The sequence below is a fragment of the Camelus dromedarius genome, chromosome 34, assembly GCF_036321535.1.
Source record: "Camelus dromedarius isolate mCamDro1 chromosome 34, mCamDro1.pat, whole genome shotgun sequence".
Taxonomy (NCBI): domain Eukaryota; kingdom Metazoa; phylum Chordata; class Mammalia; order Artiodactyla; family Camelidae; genus Camelus; species Camelus dromedarius.
This window is the reverse complement of record NC_087469.1, coordinates 8127557-8150794: the sequence shown is the minus strand read 5'-3', so window position 1 is coordinate 8150794 and position 23238 is coordinate 8127557. Positions and strand designations below refer to the sequence as shown.

The 23238-nt window shown below is 37.6% G+C and overlaps 1 protein-coding gene across 6 annotated transcripts in view; it reads left to right on the top strand.

Moving 5' to 3' along the window:
* The window catches only part of SIK3 (SIK family kinase 3), a 212123-nt gene that overhangs the window by 120669 nt on the left and 68216 nt on the right, over positions 1–23238 (top strand). For all 6 annotated transcript variants that reach the window (XM_064482077.1, XM_064482075.1, XM_064482076.1 and 3 more), the window contains exon 4: positions 18399–18560. In XM_064482077.1, coding sequence (XP_064338147.1) covers positions 18399–18560 — 162 coding nt within the window. The remainder of the gene's footprint in view (positions 1–18398; positions 18561–23238) is intronic.

The window sequence follows — 23238 nt, the reverse complement described above, 5'->3', positions numbered from 1 at the left end:
AGAAACATTTATTCAAGAACATCTATGAAAATTTGGTAAGAAATGGAGAGTGTGATTTTGAAGCAAGGACCGCTTCTTTCTTCCCCCTTGCCAGCTCAGCAAGGTAGAGATTCCACTCAAGACTACTATAGCCAAGAACACAGGCCTGCCCACCCCCATCCCCTCCTTTAAGCTAGACTAACGACTTTCTTCCCCGAGGAACAGGACATCAGAATTTCTCATCCTGCCCTCAGCTACCTGTTGCTGTTGCTAAGTCCTGGGTGAGTGCAGTTGGACTCTTTTTTCTGTCCAGCCCTGACTTGGCATGAGTGTGGCATGCTGAAAATACTGGGACCCAGAACACTTTTGTCTTGGATTATAAATTGGATGGTCAGCTCAAGAGAGTTTCAAGCTGAGAGAATTCCAGACTGTCTTCCCTTTCTCTCTAGTGAGCTCAGCTCCTAGGATGGGAGCATCACCCAGAGAAAACTTTGCCCTTGTCCCCACAACTAGCTCAGAGCCCTGGCTCAGAGATTTGCCCGAAGGGATAAACTGACCATAAGACAGACAGCTCCTGATTTCTTCCCAAAGGAGCTGACTTCATTTGCAACATAAAATGAAGAAGTTCAAGCCTGAAGGCATCCACAAGAACAGTGGAGGTTGTGGTAAAAGGCATTTCAAAGGAGATTCAAGATACAGGCTACACTACAGACAAGCTAGTTTGCAGGAGAAAACCAGGGAGGAAGACATCACGAGCTTTCTTAAGGTCAGAACAAAATACACACTGATCCTTCAAAGGCACTGTTCCTTCAAAGGAACCAGAGTTTGAGTGGATGGTTTATAGACCAATTTATGCTCCAGGGCATTGTTGAAAATAAGAGCGCAACCAGCCAGTTTGGGGATTTTAACAGGTGGGCGTAGTCAAGGAAAGACAGGAAGAGAGCCTTACCCAAACCATGGTGATCCAGTGGTCTGAGGGTGATGGTGGATATACCAAGGCTGTGCCTCCCCGAGGAACAATATCGGAAGCTGACACTATGTATGGGGGAATAAACTTCACTGAAACAATCCAGCTAGTCACTAAAATAAATAAGCCAGTAACAATAATATGCTCTAGACGGGCAGAGGTGTACCAGTACCCAGGGGTGCAACACTATATGATCTAAAATGTCTAGTTTCCAAGAACAGCAACAGATTGAGGCATATAAAGAATCAGGAAAGAATGACCCATGCACTGAAAAAATTCAGGCCACAGTGACTGCCTATCAGAGAGATCAGACGTCAGATTTATCAAAAAAAGGCTTGAAAGTAGCCATTATAGACATGTTCACAGACATAAAGGAACTCACAATTAAAGTAGTAAAGGAAGATACGATGGCAGTGTCACATCAAATAGAGAATATCAGTAAAGAGAAAGAAGTTTTTTTTAAGAGGAATCAAATGGAAATTACGGAACTGAAAAGTAAAATGACTGAAATAAAAAAAATTCGTCTGAGAGCCTTAACTGTAGATTTGAACTGGCAAAACAAGAAGTGATTTTGTGGAGAGATAGGCATTACGCAAGTTGAAGAACAGAGAGAAAAATGAATTAAGAACAGTGAACAGGGCTTTAGAGGAATGTGGGACACAGTCAAATGCACCAACATATGTGTAATGGAAACACCAGAAGAAGAAAGGAGCAGAAAAAATATGCAAGGAAATAATAGCTGTAAACATCATGAATTTATTGAGAAGCAATAACCTACATGTCCAGGAAGCTCAACAAAATCCAATTAGGGTTAAATGCAAAGAGATCCACAAACAGATAAATCATAATAAAAGCAGTGAAAGTCAAAGACAGGGAGAAACCATTGAAATATTGAAAGCATTGAGAGAAAAACGATGCATCACTTGAAGGGAATCCCGTAAGTTTAATAGCGGACTTTTCAGCAGAAACAATGGAAGTCAGAAGACAATAGGATAACATTTTTAAAGTGCTCAGAGGGAAAAAACAATTATTAAGCAAAATTTTATATCCAGTAAACCTGTACTTCAAAAATGAAGGTGAAATAGATAATCAAAAACAAAGAATTTGTTGCTGGAAGACCCACCTTACAAAAAATAATAAAGGAAGTTCTTCAAGGTGAAAGCAAGTGATCCCAGAAGGTAATTTAAGTTCATACAAAAAACAAAGAGCACCAATACAGGTAATTATGTAATTATAAAGAGAAGAGATGCATACTTTTCTCCTTTCTTCTCTTAACCTATTTAAATAAATAACCTATTGAATATAAAAGACATTGTTAGGCCTGTATTATAATATATGTGTAATGTTTGTCAGTAACAGCACAAAGGAGATATGTGTGAAAAAAACTGCATTAGGCTAAGGAAGTCATTACGGATGGCACAGAAATAATTATAGCAAGGTACTGTTGGATTTGTAACATTAATTGATATAATGTTTAATAAAAAAACTACAAAAGGGGGTAAAAGGAATCTGGCTGTAAAGGAGTAACACTTTTATGTAATCACTGGAATTAAGCTGGTATAAATGAGAAGCTCATTTGGATAACATAAAGTATGCATGCTGACACTAGAGCAGTCACTAAAGAAAAAAGCCTCAAAAATTATACTGTAAAAAATCATTAAAGAGATTGAAATACTTCATTAGAAAATATTCACTTAATGCAAAAGAAAGCAGTAATGTAGGAATAGAACAACAAAAAAGACAAAATTTAGAGAAAACAAAAAATAAAATAGCAGACCTAAATTCAGCTGTTATCAGTAATTACATTAAATGTAAGTAGATGGAATAATCTAATGAAGTGGTTTAAGTGGTTGTTAGACTGAATCAAAACATGTGCCCCAGTGGCGCTGTCTACAAGAGACATACTTTAAATTCAAAGACACAGATAGATGGAAAATTATATATCATGCAGAGAGCAATGACAAAGCTGGAAAGATTTATGTTGATAACAGACAGAATAGACTTTAAAACACAAAAGACTTTCTCCTTACTAGAGATAAAGAGGGACTTTCTGTAATGATACGGAGTCAATACATTAGGAAACAATAACAGTTATAAACATATGTGTCTAATAAAAGCACCAAAATACATGAAACAAAAACTGATAGAAATGAAGGGAGAAATGGACAATGATGATCATTGGAGGCATCAGTGGCCCACTTGCAATAATGGATAGGAAAACTGGACAGAAGATCAGCAAGGAAAAATAAGACTTGAACAATACTATAAACCAACTAGACCTAACAGACATCTGTGGAATACTCAGATGAGGATAAGATTTTGGCATAATCTCAGAGTATCTCCCCATAAAATATTAATGATTTACAAAGGGGAAAATCAATTATCAGGTGGAGGAATTGGCATACCCCAACATGATCAGGTGTTTAGTATTAACATCATGGGTGGTGAAGGCTTTCAAGAAGTAATGCAAGAACTGTATCTTTGGATGCTGCCTGGAATTAACCAGGGGGAGCAAGGTATTTCAGAAATACCCTATGTAGCATGGTCAAAAGATTTTGTGATGTATGTAAGTCAAACCATTATGCTGCTCACCTTAAGCTTATACGGCACTAGCTGTCAATTATATCAATAAAACTGGAAGAAAACGTAAAACCTGGGAACATGTGATCCACAATCAGAGAGAAAAGTAGTTAATAGAAACTTTCTCTGAATGGGTGTATGTAGATGTTATTTTTAGCAAAAAAACAACTTCTGGCAATTATTATAAATTTGTTCAAATAATTAAAATAAATCATGTTTAAATAACAAAATATGATGATGATAACAATGACTTAACGAATAGCGAGTCTCAATAAGGAAATAGAAACACCCTGAATTCTACCCTTTAAAATCGTAACCTTTATGGTATATACCAGGCAGCAGGCTGGATTTGGTCCATGGTCTACAGTTTGCCAGTCCCCGCTGTGGGATAACTGTCAATTTGCTGACTTGGGTTATTGGATTGATCATAGTGCTGCCAACATAGACATAGGAAATTAAAGGAGGAACAACAGGTTTAAGGAGAGGAAATGAATAATTTAGGTGAGGAGTGTGAATGGGAAATGAGAATGGCATAAGGCATTTTAGGGATGCTCAGCTGGAGATATATAGGAAATATTGGTTGTATAGTTTTGGAATTTGGCATAAGTTTGGCTAACCATAAAACATAAGTAGTTTACTAATATGTAGATGGCCTTCAAAAACCAAAGGAGTAAATGTTATTCAAGGGAAGTGTAGAGAGAGAGAGAGAGTGAGAAGAGGAGTGACGGGAAAATCACTGTTAAAATAGCAGTCAGAGGAAAGAGTTCCAGCAAAAGATAATAAGAAGGAAGAATCAAAACAATAGGAGGAGAATCAAAAGTAGAACTTCATGAAGCCAAAGGAGGGAGCTTTGGTAGGAAATGATCAAGAGTTTAGATGCTCCAAAGAGGTCAAATAAAATAAAGATTAACTGGCAACTAGGACATCATTTGTGACTTTGGCAAGGGAAATAAATGTCAATGGAATGATGGAGGTAGACGCCAGATTACACTATGTTAAAGAAGTGGAGGCATTGAGTAGGGCTGGTATTTTGAGAAACATGGCTCTGAACAAAAGAATGGAAAAGACAGAAGCTAGATTAGGAAACAGGATGTTGGGAGAGAATTCTCTATGGGTATCTCACATTTCTTTATGTCTTACAAGTAAGGTACTGGTTGCCTTTGCCCCAGACTGCCTTTTGAAGGATGCTTATGTAGCCAACAGCCTTGGGAGATAGAGATAGTTTCTCCCTATGGAGCTAAAGGATGGATCTAGTTATTTCCCATTATAAAAGACTTGGATTCTCTAAGCTCAGGATTCCTCTCCTTTAATGCACCCAACTGTATGTGCAGGTGGTACCTGACCCCCTTCACACCACCCTGTGGGAGTTAGGAAAAGATAATCTCCACAGCCAGATCAATGAGAAATAGGAGGGCATTGAGCTATGAGCATAGTTGCTAGGAACTGGCTTTTCACAAGAAGGATAAAAGGTAAAGGATGCATGTAGCTGTAAGCAATTTTAGGTAGAAAAATGTGAAGTAAGTTACTAATTTTCTACTTGAAGTAGGAGGCTACATCATCACCTGAGAGAGTCAAGGGTGAGAGGGTAGGGACCTGGATGAGCGTGGAGAAAGTGAAATTGACCCCTTGGGGGAATGGGAGAGGCAGTGATCAAGCACGGCTAAAAGAGCTGACTGAAGGCCCTAGAGATAGGAAACCATCAACTTGTTTCATTCTAGAGGATTGAATGCTTTTTTCCCTTAGCAATGATCAGCTGCCTGTGGGTAAATGGGGAAAGACACTGGATTGATCTAGGGTTTGGGATTTGGGGGACATGTACAAATAGAAGAAGAAAGACAGTTGGCCAAAAAAAAAAAAAAAATGAGGCCACAAACAATAAAGTGGCCTATAAAGGGGCTGTTCGCCTCAGAGGAATTGGTGGAAGGGTGACTATCGGTAGGAGGTGTCAGAACACAAGATACAAAAGCCCTGCTGTCCTTTGCCCTGTTAGCCGCTGCTAAAGTTTAATGACCCTTCTCAGATGTTACGCATTCTGTGAACTCTGCCCTGATGGTGCTAGAGAGTTATTGCCTTTTTCCTTCTTTTCTTGAACATACCTCTACTATAGCACTATTTGTAGTAAGGTTTTTTCCTTTTGTGTTTCCGTGTCTGATATTTACTGACATTGGACTAAGTATATTGTCTAAATTACTTAGTAATTTAACCTTACTTATCAACTCTATTTATCCAGTTGCTCACACCAAAAACTTCTGTAGTCATACTTAATGTCTCTTTTGCTTTTCATGCCTCAGGCCAAATCCATCAGTAAATCTTGGTGACTCTACCTTCAGAATATATATGCTGAATTTGAACACTTATCACCACCTCCACCAGTACCAACCTGGTCTATGTCATTGTCATCTCTTTTGAGGATCGTCGCAGTAGCCTTTAACCAGTCTCCTTGAATCTGCCCTGATTCCCCTATCACACCTGGAGTGATTCTTTTGAAATGAGAGTCAAATCTTCCCAGTTACTTCTATTGTCTTTTCCATCTGTTTGAAATAAACACAGTCTGTAAAACTCTATATAATCTGGTCTCCAGCTGCCTCTTTGGCCTTAGGTCCTAGTCTCCTCCTTTTTTCATTGGCATCTCTTTCTTGTTTATTAAACTCTGGATTTGTTCCCACTTGAAGGCCTTCATATATTCCTTCTTCCTGAGATACTCTTTCCCCAGATATCTGCATGGTTCTTTTCCGTTCCTTTCAGGTCTCTTATCAAATGTTACCTTATTAGAGAGGTCTTTGCTAGCCATGCTGTCTAAAATCTCACTCTTCCTACTGGCCCACTACTCTGTATTTCCTTCCTTGTTTTGTTTTTCTTCTTGATTCTTATTACCAGCTGTCATATATTTATTTATCTATTTGCTTATTGTCTCACCTCACTAAAATATAAAAATAAGGACTTCATAAATTTTGAGCCCTGCTAATAAATCTCTAGTACTTAGAACAGTGCTCACAGAGAATACGTACTCATTAAATATTTATTGATCAGTTGAATGAAAGACTGAATGAATCAACGAATGTCACTAGATTGCAGATGGTGGCATTTTAATCTTACTCATCTGTGTCTTCACTGTTTAATGCAATGTCTAACATATAGTAGGCAGTCAGTAAATTTATTTCATTGTGTCACAGTGAGATATAACCAAGCTAAGCGTGGAACTTTGATCTTACTCCATAACATATTTTAATTAAATGAGTTTTTGACGTGGGAGAAAAACACCTTTTTGTTCTCTGCATAACTGCAGAGAAAGACATATTAAAGACTATGAATTCCAGGCCCTGTAATAGGCTTCAATAAATGGTTACTGAATGAGCATTTATTATGCATTCAGTGGATTTACTGAAATAATGATTGCATACTATTCAGCCCTGTATTATAAAGGGGCAGCCATGACAATGTGGGCTGTTTAATTTTACAAACAGAATTGAGAAACTGGTTAGTTCTGTAAACCACTAAACTCATAATTTAAAACTTCCACGGAATGATTTCTTTAGATATATATCCCCAAACTTCCTATTTGAGACCGTCAAGTCATAAATCCAGCACTTTATCAAGAAGAGTTTCCTGAATACCAAGCAGAACTTACGGGCATATAAAATAAATTATTAACTTAACAGTGCTTTGTTGAAATGTTTATGATTTATTACGAACATTCTGAGTGCCTTAAAAATAACATTTCCTAATGGTGCCAACATGTATGGGACCCAAAACTTCTCATAAAGCCATTTATTTATGCTATGGGATGCTCAGACTCATGAATAGAGCAGAGGATGGGAAGGACTGAGTTGCGTAACCGTCGTGCACCAGATACTGTGTTTAGTGTTAACAGTTATGTTATCTTGCAACCTTCTAGATGTTCAAGAACACCATCACAGTTGTTTATTTGAACACACTACTATGTGCTGGTTTGTTTTTTTAATAACATGTTTTTCTTATTACACTTCGCAACAGTCTATATATTTTTATAACTAAAATAATGTTTTTTCACTAAATCATTTACTCCCTTTGGCTATAAAAACTGGCTGTGTTCTAAGGCTTTACTGACAAAAGCAGGTAACTATATCACTGAACTTCATTTAGTCATTCGAAGTTAAAACAACCTCCAACTCCTTCCCCAGTTAATTTCCTATTCATAATTCTTCGTGTTTTGGTTTTATTTTCTTAATGTTAGACGTAACTTTAGCATTTATTTTCGCAACCTGCCCAAGATGTGTGCGGAAGCCACTTGTGCTTAGTGTTTAAAACCTTACAGTTTGATGATCTCACTTTACTGCTAAGCATGCATTCAGAGTTATCATCTAATCTTCCTGATGGTTCTGTCGTGACATAAAAGTAAATGCCGCAGAGAATGAGCAAAAGGAATATTTTTACCTGGCTCCTATATCAGTATTTTTTCTGAGGCTTTTCTGAACTTTTTTTTTTTTTTTTCCTTAATCCTCTTTGGAAAATGAAGTTTTTCTGACAAAGTGAAACTACTATTAAAATAAAGATATTTGGTCATAATATTTAGAAATATTTAACTTATATAAAGAGATTTTCAGCTCATTTTTGGAATTAGTGTGCTGTATTTCAGCGTGCCTTCAAACTTTGATGTCCTGAAGATATTCTTCTGGGCGTGTTTGTGCGCGCGCGCATATAGAGTGGGGGCGGGGAAAGGGAGGGAGAGACAGATTCCTGTTTTTTTAGCTGTGGTAGAATACACATAGCAAGAAATTTACCATTGTAACCATTTTAAAGTATGCAGTTCAGGAGAGTTAATTATGTTTGCATTATTGTTATACCATCACCACCATCCATCCATAGAACTTTTTTCACCTTGTGAAACTGAAACTCTGTACCTGTTAAATAATAATTCTCTTATTTTGGAGATGTGGAAAAGCTAAATAATAATAATAATTATTATTATTTAACTATATATTATATATTATTATTGTATATTATATTATTAATAATATATATTATATGTAATAATATATAATATAATATATAATAATACAATAATAATTTACCCTACCCCCAGCCTGTGGCAACCACTAGTCTATGTTCTGTCTCTGAATCTGACTGCTCTAGGTACCTCATATAAGTGGGATCACACAGTATTTGTCCTGTTGTGACTGGCTTATTTCACTTAGCATGAAGTCCTCAGGGTTCATCTATGTTGTTGCATGTGTCAGAATTCCCTTCTTTTTAGAGCTGAACAATATTCCGTTATATGGATGTAGCACATTTAGTTTATCCATTCATCCATAGATGGACACATGGTTTGTTCCTACCTTTTGATTATTGCACGTAAGACTTATGAACATAGATGTGCAAATGATACATTCCATTTCAAAATACTTTTTTATAGGCGTTTTCCAATATATATGAAAGGGAAGAGAATAGTATATGAACTCTGATACACTCATCACCTCGTTTTGACAGTTATCAACATTTTGTTGTTCTTGTTTTATAATTTTTCCCAACTTTTTAAAACAAAAATTTTTTGGTGGGGAGGAGTAATTAGATTTGTGTACTTATTATTTTCAGAAGAGGTGCTGGGTACTGAACCCAGGACCTCATGCATGCTAGGCAAATGCTCTACCACTTGAGCTATACCCTCCGTCTTTCCCAACTTTTTTTCTGTTAAAAGTGTTTTAAAGCAAATTCAAGAAATCATACCATTTCACTCATAAATACTTAATATTTTCTCTTGTATGTAAGGATTTTTAAAAAACTTAACCATAATATCTGTCCCAAGGTCACTAATCCTGTCTTTTGCTGCGCCAGCTGTTAATGTATGCCATGAATTCTCAATTTCAGATGTTTTGCCATTTTAGAATATGTTTATAGATAGTATATATTTTAGAGATTTTGATTTTCCCTCAACGTATTCCATTTTTTAAAGCTGTTTGTACGTCTTTTCCTGATTAATTCTTTACCGTATTAATCCTAGTCATTTTGAAGTCCTTGCCCGCTAACTCTAACATCTGAGTCATCTCTGGTTCTTCTTCTGTTGACTTTCATCTCTTGATCATCGGTCACTTTTCCTGCTGGCTCCTAAGAGTGGCAGGTTGCAGAGACTCTGGCTTATGGTGTTTTCTATCATGTGGCATCTATTCTGGCAGGCACTTATTACGATGGATCTCCTTGTTCGTGTTGAGGCTTAGCTTTGGGCGTTGTTAGGTTGGCTCTATTTTAGTTTTGCCCTTCCTTTTATGGCATAGCTCTTACTCCCCAGGATGTTGTTTTCTGGGGTCTCAATTGAGTACATAAAATCTTCATCAGAGTCTTTCCTTGTAAGCTGTATCTGAACTCCAGCATCCCCTGAGCACTATATAACCTCTAAAAATTCCTCTTTAGCTTCCATCTTCCCAGCAATTTTTTAAAGCTAAGCCTTTCATAGTTTTGCTTTGTTCATGCACAGTTTGATAGTTGGCCAAGACATGATCAGAATTTCTATGCTCGTTTTTGGCGTTTCTTTGCTTTTCCATCCTTCTCTGCTATCCTGCCACCCAAATTCTAGCTGCCTTACCAGCCCCTAACGCTGGTCTGTTTTCTCTCTCTTTTCTTTGCTTGGGTTCTGTCTCCATAGATTGTGGTTTGGGGTGAATAAGGGGCTCAACTCTTGAGCTTTCTTTCTCTGAAGAATCATAGACTTTTGTTGGTTATTGTCCACAGTCTGCAAACAGTCCAAATGTTATATTTGGTTACAGTGGGAGAGTAAATCCAGTATCAATTACTCTTTCATAACCAAAGCTGAAGTCTACAATACCATTCTTAAGCCCAACAAAATTAACTAATAGGCAGGACATGTTTATAGCTTTCTCCAATTGTCTCAAAACATCTTTTTATAGTTTGTTCAAATCATGATGCAGCAGAGTCCATACATCCACTGAGTTGGTGTCTTAAATTTTTTATAATTTGTAACAGCCCCTTCTCTCTCCTGCAAACACACACTTTTTTTCTATGCCATTTATGTGTTGAAGAAACTGGATGGTCGTAAAAAATTTCCCACATTGTGGATTTGGATCCTTCTTGTGTCATTTAACTTGTTCTTCTGGCTCACTATTTCCTGTAAAGTGGTTTGGTTTAAATATGGGTCACTTTGGTGGGGACAGAGGCAGGAACAAGCCATGGTCTTACTGCTGCATCATTTGAGCACTTGTATAACATCTGGTTTCCCCACTTTAGTGGTGTATAAAGTTTTATAAGTTTGTACGAAGCTTCCCATCCACTTTTGACCTAATGTTTTAGCCACTCTTATTATTTAGTTGCCTAGATACTTTACTTCATTAGAAGTTGCAAAATGATGATTTTTAATTCTCTCATTCTTTTTACATTTATTAGCTATAGTTCTTCTATAAAGAACTTTGTCTATAAGCTATTTAGAAACTACAGTAAATACAAAATAAATGCTTGATAGTTTTCCTTTACGTATTAAATTTCAGAATAATGAACTGGTATCCTTACAATCACCAGTGGTGATCAATGAAGTTGACTTTATTTTGTAATACATTTTGAACTTACAGATTTTAATACATTTGGTATGTTTCAGTCTATCAAGTCACTATTTTTTTGATGCTCAAGTAATTCTGCTTAGCCAGTGGGAGCCTCTTTAAGTTGACCCCTATGTCATTTTGACATGATCCCAATAGTCTTTGATAGCTTCCTTGCATTTAGGTAAGATGTCCCAGGCTTATCTTGAACACTTCCTGTCACAGACCTGGAATCAAACATTTCTCCTGGGAGCTCTGGGTCCTTCACTCTGTGCCCAAGGGATGCTTACATTGCTACAGTTATCATTGCTTAAAGGCCCTTTCAAGGCACAGAGGTAGGAAATATGTATTTTTTTATAGCGAGAAAAAGGAAACGTGAATTTATACTAACAGTCCAATTGAAATGTAAGATTTCAGTGTTTTTTACTTCTTGAATATTATATTGAATTTAATGATATTGAATATTCAAGAATTGAATATTAGAAATATATAATATTATATCTCATTTCTCTTATGCTAAAGATTGTGGGTTCAAATGACTTTAACATAATTACAGTATTTATTATGAGAGTGAGGGCAAGACTGATTCAGAATAATACCAATATTGTTCCAAATATTAGGAGACTACTGGTTCTTTTTGTCCTTAGGACATATCCCATTAAAGATGCATAGGCAAACTATTGTGTTTAATTGTCACTTAAAAACATTATTCTCTGGTTATGTCACAACTTAACTTAGAATTAGGTTCATTTTTCTCCAATTTGCTTTCAGTTTGTAGAAATTAGTTTTTCTTCTGTTTGATTCAATTCTGAAATTATGTGAGCTATTTACGACATTGCATGTTTCTAAGATTAAAACTTATAAAACATTCAGCCATAAAAACCGACAACATAACGCCATTTGCAGCAACATGGATGCTCTTAGAGAATGTCATCCTAAGTGAAGTAAGCCAGAAAGAGAAAGAAAAATACCATATGAGATCGCTCATACCATATGAGATCGCTCATATGTGGAATCTAAAAAACAAAAACAAAAAACAAAGCATAAATACAAAACAGAAATAGACTCATAGACATAGAATACAAACTTGTGGTTGCCAAGGGGGTGGAGGGTGGAAAGTGATAGATGGGATTTTAAAATTGTAGAATAGATAAACAAGATTATATACTGTATAGCACAGGGAAATATACACAAGATCTTATGGTAGCTCACAGAGAAAAAAATGTGACAATGAATATATATATGTTCATTTATAACTGAAAAATTGTGCTCTACACTGGAATTTGACACAACATTGTAAAATGATTATAAATCAATAAAAAATGTTAAAAAAAACTTATAAAACAGGGTGCATTCAGGAAAGTCTAGCTTTCCATCCCTTTTCCATGCCCCTATAAGAACCATTTTTAGAAGTTTCTCACTTAACATTACTTACTTTAGAAAATATAAACAAATGTATACACAGATATACCTACATACATGTTTGTATTTCCTTTTACTTGCTATGCAAATGGAAACACACACAGTACATATTTTCCTGTACCTTACAGGGATTCATGGATGCTAACCCTTCCACGGACCAAGAATCCCTGGTCTAGGAGGGAGATGCACATGTTAAGAAACAACTGTGATATAGTTGTACATTGATGTCACAGAGGTATATAGACTAAATGCCATTAGACACAGATTATGGGCCAGTTCCAGAGTACATGAGTAGGTTAGGGACAGCTTGGGAGATACGACATTTGAGCTGGATTTCAAAAGAATGAGCTTGATTTGAAACCTGCAGATTATACGAGGAATTAGGGAAGATCCTCTGTGTTACAAAAGTAGCTAACCCCACTTTGCTACTAGATTGGTGTAGAATGAGAAGCATTTGTACTGTATCAGAAGAGTCTGAGTAACATTCTTGAAAGGCCTTTCAGAACATATGGGATCCTGTTTCATAGGCTGCCTGAGCTTAAGCTTAGTCTAGAAGTACTTTTTTAAGAAGCTACGAGAAAGCAAATCCTCCTTTATACATTAATGTGGGTAGATTTCTTATCAAAAGAATAGCATTTTTTTAATAAAGGCATAACATAAACAATGCCTAATTTACAGACTTTATTAGCAAAATAAAAATGGAGAGTAAAACAATGAGTTTTTATAAAAGTTTATAGTCTTTCCTCTGATTGATATTCCTTGAGTTAATCTGTTATTATTAAGCATCCATCGTATGCAGAGCACCCTTTTGTGTGTACTAAGGAGGCATAGGAAAGAAAAATAGTTCTAGCTTTAAACTTTCAGAACTAAAAGCATATCCTGTGACTGTAAGTGTTTCACAAAGAAATTGTGTTTTCTCAGAATCCCTAAAGAAAAAGTTTAATTTATTTGGGATAGACAGAAAAAAAAATTATGTGTGTTTTGTTTTTATGCCTGCAAGGGTACCCAGTAATGACTAACTCCAAATAATTCTGTATCTTTTTTTGTAGGGGGTAGGGAATTATTACTCTGGCTGTTGTTTTGAGAGTAGATCGGGGGGGCTCAAGGACAGAATCAGGGATATGGTTGGGAGTAATATTCTGAGGTTATTGCAGTAATCCAGGAGGGAGACAGTGGCTAGTGGACTAGGTTGGTGGCACTGGAGTCGGGTAGGGGTAGGGGTAGGGGTGAGGAATAGTTGAATTCTGTGTATGTTTTGATAGCAGAGTTAATAAAATGTGCTGATGAATTGGACGTGGGTATGGGAGAAAGAGAACGAAGAAAGATGGCAGCAAGGTTTTTGGCCTGGACCCCTGGGAGGATGAAGAAAAGAGCTGGCGTCAAGAAGCAGCAACAAGTAAGGCAGCCTGGTGTGAGGTTGTTGGATTTGGGCAAAGAAAGCAAAATCACAAGCCTTCTTCCTCTGGTCTCTGGCGGCACGGGGCCCCCGAGAGCTGGGGCCGGTGTGATGTTAAAGAGGATGCAGAGAGGCGGCTGAGTTATCTTGGCCTTGCCCCGGCTGCCCTGGCTCTTTTGGGAAGAAGTGTTTGTTTGATAAACAGGAAGTCGTTTCCATGGGTGTAGAAAGAAGAAATGATAGAAACGGGTGGCCAAGCAAAGAACTGCTGGCTGTGGTTAGCTTGGAATTGGAAGAAACTTTTTCAGGTACCCACCTAGGCTTAGCACACAAGCCGCCTTTTCCCCATTCTAGACTGGCTTATTTCTTCATCGTGAAAAATGAAAAGTTTCTGCCCTGTTGCTTGACCTGCTGTCAGGGTATGTTCATTTTCAGCTAGTGTTTTGGATCAGTTATGAGTTGTAGACCTAGCAGACAAATGGAGACACTGTCTGTTTATAGTGGAAAAGTGACTTATTTTAAGAAACGTTGGCTCCCCACCACTACCCCATTAGTGGCATGCCTCTGACACTCCAGTGAAGCTGCCACTGGCCTCGGGAAGTTAAGACTGCCTTATGTGTATTTGTGTTCTTTGAAAGGTTAGAATCTAAATGTACCACAAGATATTTCTTCCTGAGTCAGATTGGGACAAAATTACAAACAGTGAATTCTGAGGCAAACTTTATAAATGCTGGCGCTCTAATGTTTTTGAAATTTTAGAATTTATTCCCCCCCCACTTCTAATAATATACTTCTCATGAGGTATATAAATCCCTTCGTGACACTAATATTTTTATGTTTTGTGAAGTAGAGCAGATAAAAAGGATTACAGAAATCTAGTGCCAAGTGATTTATGGTGATTGGAAAGTGAGAAAGAGAACTTAGACTCTTTCCTTTTGGTAAGAGCTTGGAAACAGGAGAACCGTTTTCTCCTCTTAACTGAGAGTCATCTCATCCTTGTCTGGGTTGAAATGGTTGAAGTTGTGATAGAGAAAAACTTTAAATTTGCCCCAGAGGTATAGTGGCGACTAAATAGATAAGTAGGTAATTGATGGTGAAGAGAGACTTAACTGTGATGGGCTGAAGATTGTCTAGACTCAGGGGTGGGGTGAAGCGGGCAGGGATCTGGGAATACAGGGGACTAGGGTCATGGCTCCAGGGTGGGACGTTTGGGACAGGAGACATGGGTGGCATCTCGCACAGCATTTAGGAGAACTAGCTCACTGAACAACTCTTCAGAGTTCCCTGCAACTAGGGTTTGTCCTGACAAGATTCAGAATATATTTTACTTTGAATGTTGAGTAATTCAAGAGCTGTTTGTTTCATTTGCCTTCTGAAACTGCCCCAGTGTTTATTCAAATGCTGTGACTTTGTGTTGAGTCCAGACGGGGCTACTGCTCTGGGTTTCTTTGCTGAAAGTTCAGTGTCCTACTTGAGCCTGAAGAATGTTTGCTGCCTGCCTATGGAGCACACACGGACATAAAGCAGCCATTTGTCAGCAGGCAGCTGAAAGGCAGTTTCAGCGGGGACTGAAAACCACTGCAGGCCGCCAGCTTCCTGGCACACCCACCAGACCCTGAAGGTTTACACTGAAAGCAAACTAACGGGATAGGAGGAGGGGTGGTGGTAATAAGATGGGCAAAAATAAAAGCAGAGACTAAAGTGTGAATGACACCGAGCCAGTGTGATGGTCTTGAATGTGAAGAAGAGCACAGTGCTGCCAAAGAAGAGGAAACTTAAACATCAAACACAATGGCTAGAAGAAACATCTGGTGTTTGCAGCCAACACCTTAAAAAAAAAAGTGATTTGTATCCCTTCTTTATATTCATAACTTTAGGGACACCCTGGGTATCTTTAGGGAAAGTACTATACAGTTTTAACCAGTGTGCTGTCACGATAAGCTTTTAACCAGAACCATCTAACAGTGACAATTGGTGTATAATAATAATCACCTTCAAGCACTGCAGAATCCTGAACAAACCTATTAACCAAATGCTGAAGTAGTACTTGTGTACTATTGAGTGGATCTTTTTTTTAAAAAAATAGCTTTTTAAGTGTCTTTGAAAGTTAAAATTATATATTACGACTCTTAGAGTACAAGCTTATTCCCAAATATGCTATTCTTTCTTTGGCCATAGCATGTAACAGAATTTGTTTCTATTTAGCAGATCAAGAGGTGGAGATATTGGCGGTATGAATGATGCATCCAAGGACAACCAGTGTGTCATTGTAGAGATAAAACAGAACGAGGCTGCATTCCACCAGCTCCTGGCCTCTGTAACATTTTTGAGAACTTTCCAATCATTTTAGGAAAACAAAGTACTTAGAAAATATAAAGAGGTTTTTTTAAATAAAAGAAAGTCACTTATTTTGGAAATCACTAAATTAATCATTCTGTTGTATTTAAGAAGCTCTTTGATGTATTCTGGTAATTAGTATTTACTGCCAGATGAATGTCTCTTGGGCATTTTAATTAATGGGTGGTTTGGCCAAATGAGCTTCTGATGGTAAACCTTCATAAGGGTTTATTTTTATGTTTCTCAAGAATAGCTGTCTCTTCAAAGCTCTTTAATTAGACAAAGTTTAGCAGCTAAACATATTATTAGAATAATTAGGCCTTGGTTTAAGAGAAATAGTGGGTCAAAGGAGCAGGTACTGTTAGAGAATGGCCTCTCAAAATGGAACACAGCGTCCACATCTGATGGGTGTCCAGGTTTCACAGCTTACATGCACTCACTGTCCCTAGTTAGGGACTTTGTGTTGTTTAAAGTTAATTTGACAGAGCTCACCAGGAGCCTAAACATACCAGAGTGTGAGCTCATTTATCACCACCTCTAAACTCCTGCAGAAAGCTGTATTCCCGTCCTTTTCACTTTTAAGCTAAAAACCTCTTATTTTCTTTATTTTTCCTACTAAATAGGTAATCTTGGGTACAAGAATGATTGTTTTTGAGGGAAATGCCTCAGAAGTCTTGTGTGTGGGTCAATGTTAACTCTAACAATTAGAACAACTCCTTTGGGGGGGATCTTAGTTAATAATTTAAATAATACACTTGCAATGTTCTTAAATTTACTATAGTATTTGGTCTCCAAAGTTTTATGTTTTTTGTGATCAGAATATAGTTTGAATTACTTGAAGATCTGCTCTGTGGATGGAGTGTCATTTAACCCCCCTTCTTCACAAACCCCCTCGCCCCATTTTTTTCCCCAAGCTCTTAATCTTACCCATCGCTATTAGAACATACACTTTGTCTCAAACTTCCTGTTTATGATGAAGAATAGATATACTGGTCCTGACTGGTCTTGTGGGTGACTGAGATGGTGCCAAAACAATTGGGTAATATTACTGAAACTACTGTTGATAGACACACAATAATATACTTACTTAAATTGTCTAATTTTTCACTTTCCCATCGTTTCCGGATGATTATGATGGCAAGTGTGTCTTTTTCCAGCTCGATCAGTTGGTTTAAGGATAGTGCTAATGAGCCTTAGAAATTTCAAACAGAGTGAACTGTGCTGCTAACATTTCTGATCCTATCAGCTGTCGTGCCCCATATATGCTGTTAGACGAAGAACTGGGCTGAGGATATGTATGTCATTGGTTCAGTATAAACCTACTGCCACTATTAGAAAAAAGTAAAGAACTTATGATCTTGATTTTATGCCAATCTATTCATTTTTAAATATAGTAGATAGCATGGTTTGTAGAATTACAAAGTTTTATCACATGTAAATTCTTTGGCTATACCTTAGCAACTTAGCCAATGAAATTATTTTATTTAAAGTGGTAGTAACTTCACTTGGTTTTCTATTGGTGTTATCTGTAAAAATTAACAACATAGTTTAAAAAATATTTGGTAGGCACAATAAATGGAAATGTAAAGATGCAGGTGTATTATAATGCATTCCAGAGAATTAGTCACCAAATAAGTACATTTTTACGTCAAATTGTAAACTTTTGAGAGAGCAGAAGAGATATTAGCCTAAACAGAGTCCTCTATAAAGCAGTTTTCCCCCTTAGCAATGACTAATTTCTGTCTACTCTTTCCTAAAATGATTGATTATTGTGACTCTGCTTTTTGACTCACCCTGCAGCACAGGAAATATCGCTGATGCTTATCTCCATGTGCATGTTTGCTGTGTCTGTGTAATCTTTTGCAACAGAGATATGAACAGGAAGGTGCTGAGTGCTACAATCCTTGATGAATACCATTGCATGCATCCTCAGAACTCCCTTTCTTATGGTAGAGCAAGTGTATTCTTATGCATACGTGTGTGTAACGGAATTTATACTGAACAGAGTTTGAGTACTGATTACTGATGAATTTTTACAGATACAAATCAGGACTGTAAGTGTGTTGTTTTCCATGTGTTTGTTTCACGTCTTTGACTCACTCATGTCCTGGGCCCCCTTGCCTCCCTCCTTCCATCTGCCTTTTGAAAGTATACCACTGTCCGAAATGAGAGCTGAAGGTGTTCTTCTCCATCGCAGACCACCTGGTGGCCCACGGCAGGATGGCAGAAAAGGAGGCCCGTCGGAAGTTCAAACAGATCGTTGCAGCCGTCTATTTTTGTCACTGTCGGAACATTGTTCATCGTGATCTAAAAGCTGAAAATTTGCTTCTGGATGCCAATCTGAATATCAAAATAGCAGGTGAGAAGTGTGCTGAGGATGTGAAATAGGAATAAAGGAGCTTTTCCTTTAAAGTTCTTAAAGCAAGGGGTTGTCTGTTTCCATCTATTCAGAAAGTATTATAAAAAGGACTGTGTGTGTGTGGGTTGAAAATTAATAAGCTTTCAAATACATTTATGCTATTTTTTAATGTAGTATTAAATGAAAGGTTGGGGAGAAAGAAGAAAATGTAATTTTTAAATAATAAAGGATAAAATATAGAATAAAGTAGTAAGAAAAACTGCTAAAAGTGTATACCCTCTCAGCTTCACTTGAGAAGGCTGATTTGTATCATTGCTGATGTAGCACACGCTCATTCTTAAGATGGATTTTATGATCATTTAGGAAGAATAAAGCTCATAGTGGTTTAAAGGAAGTTCATCTCTTTTTATCCTCAAATTTCCTTCATCTGCTCATCGGACAGTGCCTGAAAAGCATTTTTCACTGCCTCAGTCTACTCATACTTCAGTATTAGTAAGCTGTCAGCATTTGCCCAGCCAATGCAAGCTCACCACCTATTGATAGAAGAAAGTGACTGCAGTCTGTATAGAAGTTATAAATATAAAAATAAACCATTTTTGTTTTCTGACAATCTTCTGTATTACATTGTGTGTGTCCCTCATCTCCCAGATAAAAAGGGAGGGAGTCTCATATAGAAAACAGAAGTGTTGAAAAAAAAAAAAGGAAAAAAGAAAACAGAAGTGTGGCTAGAATATAACTGTCTTGAAAAAAACCTAGGTAAAAAGCAGTTCTAAAGATTTCCCTCCTTAAGTGGATAGGAAGTGAGAGTTCAAGTCCATATTATAGGTCAAAGTACCTGCGTGTACCCTTGCAGGTTAGTGATTCTCCTGACAGTTTCTTTTGTGTACATAACTCTGCTCACTTTCCAGGCTCTAAGTTTACATCCTTGGATTGTCACCCAGCCTTTTATTTATCTCAGTTGGGCTGATTAGAACTTTTATAGTTGCAAGCTCTTTGAATCTCGTATTTGCTCAGTATATAGTAGACAGGAATTAGATGCTTTCTTTATCTTACGTAAAATCATGTTTTTCCTTTGCCCTTATGTTTGTTTTATGTTCTCTAAAGCTCTCTAGATGCCGGCAGTTCTCACAAGGGTGGGTAGGATGGAAGGACCTGACAATTTGCAACCCTCTTTTATAATTATTTGTTGTAGCTTCAGTTAAAATAATGGTAGTAAGACCTACTAAGCCTCACAGTCCTCAAACGTATAATAAAATGTTGAATTAACTGTCTTTTGTTGCCGTAACAAATTACGACAAGCTTAGTGGCTTGAAACAATGCAGAGTTATTATCTTATGGTTCTGGAGGTCAGAAACCTGAAATGAGCCCTGTAGGGCTGAAGTCAAAGCGTTGGTGGGACAGGTTCCATCAGGAGCCTCTGCAGAATTTGGCTCCTCCCCTTTTTCAGCTTCTCAAGGCCTCCTGCATTGCTTGGCTCCAGCCCTTTCCTCATATCGCTCCTCCTCCTCCTCCTGTTCCCGTTGTCATCTCCCACTCCTAGTCTCATTCTCCTACTTCCCTCTTACAAGGACCCTGTGATTACACTGGGCCCTCCTGGATAATCCAGGATGGTCTCCCATCTCAAGATCCTTCATCTGATCACATCTGCAAGAGTAGGCAACACATTCACAAGTTCCATGGATTAGGACAAGGACGTCTTGGAAGGGCTGTTATTTAGCCTATTACGAATGTTATCGCAGGGTTCTTTGAATTATGGATTAGGGTAGTGAGTTAAAAGAAGGCTCTCTTTTTCTGCTACAGTCTGATTCTACCCTCACTGACCAAAGCCTAAGAAAAATGTTTATGCTTCCTTAGTTCTTGATTTTAGAACCATTTTGATTTAGTTAAGGGAAATATTTATGGCTTTTAGTTTTTGCATTGGAAAACCAATATAAAAGAAGAGGTTGGTGATAATTGAAATTAGAAACTCTTCTGACAAATATTTGGGTAAGGAGATTTTTTTTTAATGCTTTCCTTTGTTAATAGTTAATAAAAATCCATGTAGTCACAATGTGAGTCTCTACCTGCTGGTGTGTAATTACAGACTCCTAGGGTGCTGGCAGTCAGCTTTGGGCTTTCTGTGTTAATACATATACTTTGGCAAGATTTTTACTTCATTAACCCAAAGTCTGCGTTTTTATTACTTGTTTTCAGAGGAAAGCAAGAAGTAAATGAGCACCTCTAGTTTGGTGCCCTGCTGCAGTATCTGGCATTGTCTTTGCAGTCTTTCCTACACGCTGTCATTACTCAGTTTCTCAGTCATTGCCTGAACTTCCTTCTTACGTATAAATTAGATAGAAGGCCCGCTCCCATCTGCCACGTCTTCTTTGCACTTAATGGAACAGTGGGAGAAATGCTTCTAGCTGAAGCTGACTACAGTGTGACTAATTTTGGAGAGGGAGGTTGGATGATTCTGACAGGATAAGGTCAGATAAGTAATGAAATCAACTTTTTATTCTAAAAGCTAAAAGTGACTTTCAGATCCCTGATCTTTTCAGTGATTTATTGTAAATCTCAGTCTTTTTGATGAATTACTGTAAATCTCAGTAAGAAAGAACTGCTATATATGAAAGAAACACATGAAAAAGAGTGGCTTTTTTGTTTTATTTTAAATATTGTTAGTCTTAAGCACCTCATATTTTAAAATCATCATATATGTTACAGCAGCAGATTAACATGGAATTAATAAAAATTCAGATTAGGAAATTTAAGGAATTCATGTTTTCCTCATGCCAGTGCTTACCTAGTGGTTTTGATGAAAAGACTGTGCATCCTGTTCAAATGTAGATGAATAAGTTGTTCTGGGAATGTTTGTATTTACAGGAATTTATTTTTACTTTTTGTATGAAGTAATGCGATAATTTACATGTAATACTTGGTACTACTATAAAAATCTAGCTGTTATAGAAGCTTATGCTAGCCCTCTTCAGGAGAATGTGTGTTCCCTGGACATGAGAGGTAAGTTTCAGTTACAAGTATTAAGAGATTAAACATCATTCCATGGTTTAAGAGTTTTTGTGCTTAAATTCTTACCCATGTATTTTTGTTCTAGTGCTATTTCTAAAGAGAATGAAGCCCAGGCGAACATTTTGTTTTCTTTCTGGTTTTAGAATAAAATAGTTCTTCTTAATGGCAGTCACAAACCTGTCTTCTGTAGAATTAGTTAAAAGATGTTTCCGTCATTGGTAATCCAGAATAAGCATTGATCACTTTCACAATAAAGAATTTTGTTTCTGAAAGAGTTACCAAGTCTCGAACTAAGAATTTATAGTGGTTATCTGAAATCTTATCTGTTCTTAACAAAGGCTCGTTGCTCAGGTATCAGGGAAGAGAAAAAAAAGAAGTCTTAAGAACATGACTCCTACCTTCAGGAATTTACAGTCTATTTGGGCAGCAAATGCTTAGACCTTTGAAAAGGTTAGATAACACCGAAATTATGCTTCACATATATAAAATTGCTTTGCAGGGCATTTTCACATGTATCATTTAATTTCATCATATTTGGCGTGCAAGTAGAACTTGTTTGAAAACATTCGAGTTTTCGAAACACCTTTAACTTGCTAAAACTTTGAATTTCTTATAAAGAGCACTCATGCAAATTGCTTTCACATAGAGAGTTCAATGCTGGAAAAAGAATAGGGTTCTTGGTGTCTGACCTTTCACTTTTTGTGTCTCAGATGTGTGAGATTCCATAGAGGAGCAGATGAAGGGGTGGGGAGGCACAACGTGTCTCTCTCAGCATGTGGCCTGTATCCCTGGGTGGCAGCATGTCCAGCAGCTACCAAATCATAGTTTGATACAATAGAAGAGATGTTATAAAGCACTCACGATTCAGTATCGCATTAATTGTGTAGTCTAGTTACCACCGTTCAGAGGATGGAGAAACCACTTCAGTTTGCAAAATTCCATTAGATTGCAAGTGTCACAGAGACTGTAACCATATCTTGTGTATTGTTTCCCCGCCCCCCACCGCCTCGCACACACCTGTTCAGTAGTAGGTGCCCAAAACCCTTGTTGATCTGAACTTTACACAGTGGTAATGAGGACATAAACACCCTTTTGAGGATGTAACATTTGTGGTGAGTCTTAAAGAATGAGTAGAACTCTTTAAGGATCGGTGTAGGGGAGAGAATTGCAATTGTGTAAGTCACTCGGCAAATGCTGATAAAGCACCTGCTGTGTGCAGACACTGACCAAGGCACTGGGGATTCAGCAGCAGATAAAATAGTCTGTTGGAACTAACATTCTGATGAGGGAAGATAGACAGGAAACACATAAATAGGCTCTCGTAAGGGCTGTGAAGTGATAAAATCAAGTAATCTGACAGAATGACTTATGGGAGGATAACCAGCGTAGTTGGAGCCTGCCAAGCTGAAGAGCAGTGCTGACGCCTCAGTGAGGTGAATGGACCATGTTTGAGGGGTAAGAGAAAGGTTAGCGTGGCTGGAGATGGTGAATAAGGTGAGAGTGGAAGGCTAGGGGGAGAGGGCCGGCAAGGGCCAGTTCACGTGGGGCCTTGTGCACAGTGTGCAGGTTTGGGGTTTGAATTTTGCTTACAATGTGAAGCAGAGTTAGAGAAGCCAGAGCAGCAGTGGAAGGCATGCAGCATATTTGCAAAAAAGTTTGGCTGGAGGGAAAA